Here is a 6,875-nt window from a genome sequence, read left to right as displayed (position 1 = left end):
CCTCATGCTGTGAGCTTTAGTGTAACCCTGGGGAAACTCAAAAAGACATCACCTGGCCATGATCCTTGGCACACACCAGCCATCTCCAGCTCAGCACCAGGTGAACTGCAGCATTATATAGTTTGTGGCTGGCAGAACCACAGACCACAGCATACAAAACCAGTAACTAGGCCCCTAGATCCCAGTACAAGAAGCTTGGGACACAGACCCATGAAGCCCAGAAGCAGAGATCCATTTTAAAAGCCAGGAAGAAAGGCAATCACGATGAAGAAGCAAACTAGAAAAACAAAGACCATAGAACCCTATTATGGAGACAGAAATGAGCAAAATATGAACTCAGAAGAGTATAGCATTGACACTATACACACATCTGAAACCTCAAAAGAGAATATGAACTGGTCTCAAGCACAAAAAACAAACAAACAATCAAACAAACAAACATTCTTTGAAGAGCTCAAGGAGAATGAAAAAAAAAAAACAATTTAGAGAGATAGAAGATAAATTGACCAGATAACCAAAGAAAACAATTTGTTAAAAGTTAGAATTGGGCAAGTAGAAGCTATTGACCCTATGAGGCATCAAGAATCAGTCAAACAAAATTTAACAAATGAAAAATTAGAAGGAAACATAAACTATCTCATTGGAAAAATAACTGACCTGGAAAATAGATCCAGGCGAGAAAATCTAAAAATTATTGGTCTGCCAGAAAGTCATGATGGAAAAAAATAGTCTGGACAGTGTCTCCCAAGAAATCATCAAGAAAAACTGTCCTGATATCCTGGAACCTGAGGGTACAATAGTCATCAAAAAAAAATCCACTGAACACCTCTTGAAAGAGATCCCAAATTGAAAACTCCAGAAATATTGTGGCCAAATTGTGGAGTTATCAGGTCAAGGAGAAAATACTGCAGGCAGTCAGAAAGAAACAATTCAAATATCATGATACTACAGTAAGGATCACACAGGACCTTGCTGCTTCTACATTAAAAGATTGGAGCAATTGGAATAAAATTCTGTAAGGCAAAGGAGTTCAGAATACAACCAAGAATCAACTGCCCAGAAAAATTCAGCATAATCTTTCAGGCAAGGAGATGGATATTCAATGAAATAAGGGACTTCCAGACCTTTCTGCTGAAAAGACCAGAGCTGAATGGAAAATTTGATCTTCAAATACAAGACTTAAAAGAGGCTTAAAAAAGTAAACAGAGAAAAAACAACTTATTATTCAATAAAGGCAAATTGTCTATATCCCTATGTGGGAAAATACTTGTTAATTTTGAGAAAGGTATATTTATTATGACATTTAAAAGGGACACAGAGGGTGGAGGCATAAAACTGATGTGATGATAAAAACCTAATTAAAGGGTGCAAAGGGATTGTAATAGAAGAAGAGGAATGGTGGAGTCAGAAAAGGGTAAATTACATTACATGAAGAGGCACAAAAACTTATTATAAGAGAGGAAAAGAAGGGAGGGAGAAGAGCATTGTCTGAGATTTGCTCTCATCGGATTTGGTTCAAGAAGGGAATAACATACTCTGGTAAGTATAGAAATATAACTTGCCATACAGGTAATATGAGGGTAAAAGAGGAAGAAAATGAAGGTTAGAAGATAGGGAAGAAGTAGTAAGGGGAAAGGGGAAGGAAAGGGAGAGGGGCTGATAGTTGGGGAATATTGAGGGAGGTGATGGTCAAAAGCAAAACTCTTGAGGAGGGGAAGGGAGAAATAAGGGCATAAATGGGGTGAAATAGAACGGAGAGACAGACACAGATAGTAATCATAACGGTAAATGTGAATGGGATGAACTCTCCCATAAAAAAGAGGCAGATGGCAGAGAAACCAAAATCCTATGATATGTTATTTACAAGAAACACATTTGAAATAGGGGCTACACACAGGGCAAAGGTGAAAAGCTGGAGTAGAATATATGATGTTTCAGCTAAAGTAAAAAAAAAAAAGCAAGGGTAGCAATCCTAATCTCAGACAAAGGAAAAGCAAAAATAGATCTAATTAAAAGAGAGAAGGAAGGAAACTATATCCTGCTGAAAGGCACCATAAACATTGAAGTAATATTATTGCTAAACATATATGAACCAAGTGGTATAGCATCCAAATTCTTAGAGGAGAAGTTAAGGGAGTTACATGAAGAAATAGAGAGCAAAACTATACTAGTAGGGGACCTCAATCTCCCTCTCTCTAAACTTGATTAATCTAAGCTCAAAATAAACAAGAAAGAAGTTAAGGAGGTGAATAGTATTTTAGAGAAGGTAAATATGATAGACCTCTAGAGAAAACTGAATGGGGATAAAAAGGAACATACCTTCTTCTCAGTGGTACATGGCACATACACAAAAGTTGACCATATAGTAGGGCATATAAATCTCACAATCCAGTGCAGAAAGGCAGAAATATTAAATGCTTCCTTCTCAGATCATGATGCAATAAAAATTTTATGTAATAAAGGACCATGGAAAGACAGACTAAATATTAATCAGAAAATAAATAATCCTAAAGGATGACTGTGTCAGACAACAAATCATAGAAACAATCAATAACTTGATTCAAGAGAATGACAATAATGAGACAGTATACCAAAACTTATGGGATGCAACAAAAGCAGTTCTTAGAGAAGCTTTATATCTCTGAATACTTACATGAATAAAATGGAGGAAAGGGGGATCAATGAATTGACCATGCAACTGAAAAAGACAGAAAAAGAACAAATTGAAAATCCCCAATTAAATACCAAATTAGAAATATTGAAAACCAAAGAAGAGATTAATAAAATTGAAATTAAGAAAACTATTGAACTAATAAGTGAAATTAAGAGCTGGTTTTATGAAAAAAAAACATAAAATTGATAAACCTTTAGTCAATTCGATTTTAAAAAAAAAAGAAAAAAAAACAGTCTACCAGTATCAAAAATAAAGAGGGTAAATTCACCTCCAATGAAGAGGAAATTAAAAAAAAATAATTAGGAATTATTTTGTCCAATTGTATGCCAATAAATTTGACAATCTTAGTTAAGTGTATGAATATTTACAAAAAAAAAATACAAACTGCCCATATTAATAGAAGAAGAAGTAAAATTTTTAAGTAACCCCATCTCAGAAAAAGAAATTGATCAAGCCATCAATGAACTCCCTAGGAAAATATCTCCAGGACCAGACATATTTACAAGTGAATTCTAGCAAACATCTAAAGAACAATTCATCCTGATACTATATAGACTATATGGGAAAACTGGCGAAGAAGGTGTCCTACCAAATTCTTTTTATAATACAAATATAGTGCAAATAACTAAATTGGGAAGAGCTAAACAGAGAAAGAAAAAGTATAGACCAATTTCCCTGATGAGTATAGATGAAAAAAATTTAAATAAAATAATAACAAAAAGATTGCAGCAACTTATCATGAGAATACTACACTTTGATCAAGTAGGATTTATTCCAGGAATGCAAAGCTGTCTCAATATTAGGAAAACTATCAGCATAATTGACCATATAAACAACAAAAGTAGTAGAAACCATATGATTATCTCAATAGATGCAGAAAAAGCTTTTGACAAAACACACCAATTCCTATGAAAAACATCAGAAAGCATAGGAATAGAGTCTTCCTCAAAATAATAAGTAGCATCTACCTAAAACCATCAGCAAGCATTATATATAATGGGTATATGCTAGAAGCATTTTATTAGATTGCGGGTAAAACAAAGAAGTCCACTATCAACCCTGTTATTCAATTTTGTACTAAAAATGTTAATTTATTGAAGGAATTAGAATAAGCAAAGAAGAGACCAAGTTGTGACTCTTTGCAGATGATATGATGATATACTTAGAAAATCCTAGAGAACTAAGTAAAAAAAACTGTTTGAAATAATAAATAATTTTAACAAATTTTCAGGATATAAAATAAACCCACAAAGTCCTCAGCATTCCTATATATTGCTAACACAGCCCAACAGCAAGAAATAGAAAGAGAAATTCCATTTAAAGTTACTGTAGACATCATAAAATATTTGGGAATCCATGTGCCAAAACAAACCCAGGATCTATATGAACACAATTATAAAACACTTTTCACACAAATAAAGTCAAATCTAAATAATGGAAACATCGATTGCTCATGGTTAGACTGAGCCAATAAAATAAAAATGACAATTTTACCTATATTAATTTGCCTACTTAGGGCCATACCAATCAAACTACCAAAAATATTATTTTATAGAGCTAGAAAAAATAATAATGAAATTCATCCGGCAGAACAAAAAGTCAAGAATATCAATGAAATTAATGAAAAGAAATGCTAGGGATGGTGACCTAGCCATAGCAGGCTTTAAACTGTATTATAAAGCAGCAGTCATCAAAACTACTTGGAACTGGCTAAGAAACAGAGTGGTTCAGCAGAATAGGTTATGTATGCAAGACACAGTAGGCAATGACTATGGTAACTTACTGTTTGATAACCCCAAAGACTCCAGTTTCTGGGATAAGAACTCTATTTGAGAAAAACTGTTGGGAAAACTGTAAAATAGTATGGCAGAAACTGGGCATAGACTAGTATCGTACACTGTGTACCAAAATAAAGTCAAAATGGGTTCACAATTTAGATATAGAGGCTGATACTATAAGCAATCTGGGACAGCAAGGAATAGTTTACCTGTCAGATTTATGGAGAAGGGAAGAATTTATGACCAAACAAGGTTTAGAGAGTATTACAAAATGCAAAATGAGCAATTTTGATTATATTAAATTTAAAAGTTTTTTGCAAGAAAAGCCAGTGTAACCAAGATAAGGAGGGAAGTAGAAAATTGGGAAAGAATTTTTACAACCAGTGTCTCTGATATAGGTCTCATTTCTAAAATGTACAGAGAATTGAGTCAAATTTATAAGAATACAAGTCATTACCCAATTGGTCAGAGGATATGAACAGGCAATTTTCAGAGGAAGAAATTAAAGATATCTATAGTCATATAAAAATGCTTTAAATCACTATTGATCAGAGAAATGCAGATTGACTAACATGACAAAACAGGAAAATTATAAATTCTGGAGAAGATTTGGGAAAATTGGAACATTAATGCATTGTTGGTGGAGTTGTGAGCTGATCCAACCATTCTGGAGAGCAATTTGGAATTATACTCATAGAGCTATAAAAATGTGCATACCCTTTGATACTGCAATACCATTTCTAGGGTTATATACCAAAAAGATCACATGAGTGGGGAAAGGACCCATATGTACAAAAATATTTATAGCAGCTCTTTTTGTGGTGGCAAAGAATTGGAAATCAAGGGGATGCCCTTCAATTGGGGGATGGGGGAACAGGTTGTAGTATATGAATGTAATAGAATACTACTGTACTCTAAGAAATGAGGAGCAGACAGACTTTTATGATAACCTGTGAAGACTTATATGAACTGATGCTGAATGAGGGGAGCAAAAACAGGACAATATTGTGCACAATTACAGGCGCACTGTATCTGTGATGATTGACTTTGATAGACTGAGCTCATCTCAGCAATGCAAGGTTACAAGACAACTCCAAAAGACTCATGACGGAAAGAGATATCCACATCCAGAGAAAGAATTACTGGGATTGAAGCAAACTATTTACTTTTTCTCTCTCTTTTTTTTGTTTCTTCTCTCTTGTGGTTTATTCCATTGGTTATAATTCTTCTTTATAACTTGCCTATTGTGAAAATATGTTTAATGTAAAGGTATACTTAGAATGTATATTGGATTGCATGCCTCCATGGGGAGGGAGGGGGAGAAAATTTGAAACTCAAAAGCCTCTGGAACTGAATGATGTAAACTAAAAATAAATTTAAAAGAAAAAAATGAAGAACAATAACACATATACACATACATAAATATATACAATATATATACACATATTGTGTATCTCCGTAAAGATTTATATATTATATATGTGCTGATATATTATAAATAAGGATATGTGCATATACATATATACATATGTATATGCCAAAAGCCATTACCCAATAGACTAGTGTTCAAAAGATATGAATACTTCTAAAACGAATCACAAAGTATTCACAACCACATGGGGAAATGCTCCAAATCACTAAAAATAGAAATGCAAATCAAAAGAGCACTGAGACCTTATGCCAAACCCTGCAAATTGGCAAAAATGACAAAGGGTGGACCTCGTCGTTTACCCATAAGGTGCTCGGTCCTTCCCAGGAAGCTAAGGCGGCATTGGGGTGAGGCTGAGGCTGACTTCAGCCGGCGCCTAGCACCAGGACAGGCAGCCCCAGAAATGGCCTCCGTCTCGGAGCTCGCCTGTATCTACTCAGCCCTCATCCTGCACGACGATGAGGTCACGGTCACGGAGGATAAAATCAATGCCCTCATTAAAGCAGCAGGTGTAAATGTTGAACCTTTCTGGCCTGGTCTATTTGCAAAGGCCCTGGCCAACATTGACATCGGAAGTCTCATCTGCAATGTAGGAGTTGGTGGAGCTGCCCCGGCAGCTGGTGCTGCCCCTGCTGAAGAGAAGAAAGAGGAAGTCAAGAAAGAGGAATCCGAGGAATCAGATGATGACATGGGTTTTGGTCTTTTTGACTAATTATCTCTTGTGATTGTAAAACACCAAATAAACAGTTGAACCCCCCCCCCCCCCCAATGACAAAGGGTAGTAGCAATGTTGGAGGGGTGGTGGAATGGTAAGCACAGTATTGCTGAAGGTCTAAAATGGTACAATAATGTGGTAAAGCAAATAAGAAGCATTCCAATGAAATGAGAGGAATTTCCATACTCTGTAAAACAAGTATTTCACCATTAGGTGTACACCCCAAGATTACTGATAATCTTTGTATATACCCAAATATTTCTAAGAGCAGTTTTAATT

General features: G+C 35.1%; 1 protein-coding gene across 1 annotated transcript; it reads left to right on the top strand.

The window, feature by feature from the left end:
* Positions 1–6,164: 6,164 nt before the first annotated feature.
* LOC138169760 (large ribosomal subunit protein P1) lies at positions 6,165–6,625 on the top strand. Its single transcript, XM_069099328.1, has one exon. The coding sequence runs from the start codon at positions 6,285–6,287 to the stop codon at positions 6,591–6,593; it is 309 nt and encodes a 102-aa protein (XP_068955429.1). The 5' UTR covers positions 6,165–6,284; the 3' UTR covers positions 6,594–6,625.
* Positions 6,626–6,875: the final 250 nt, after the last annotated feature.

Source organism: Petaurus breviceps, unplaced genomic scaffold (genome assembly GCF_028583685.1).
Source record: "Petaurus breviceps papuanus isolate PSGF00001 unplaced genomic scaffold, PetGlider_PUasm1.0 373, whole genome shotgun sequence".
In the NCBI taxonomy this organism is placed as follows: Eukaryota; Metazoa; Chordata; class Mammalia; order Diprotodontia; family Petauridae; genus Petaurus; species Petaurus breviceps.
This window is presented reverse-complemented; position numbering and strand designations above follow the sequence as displayed.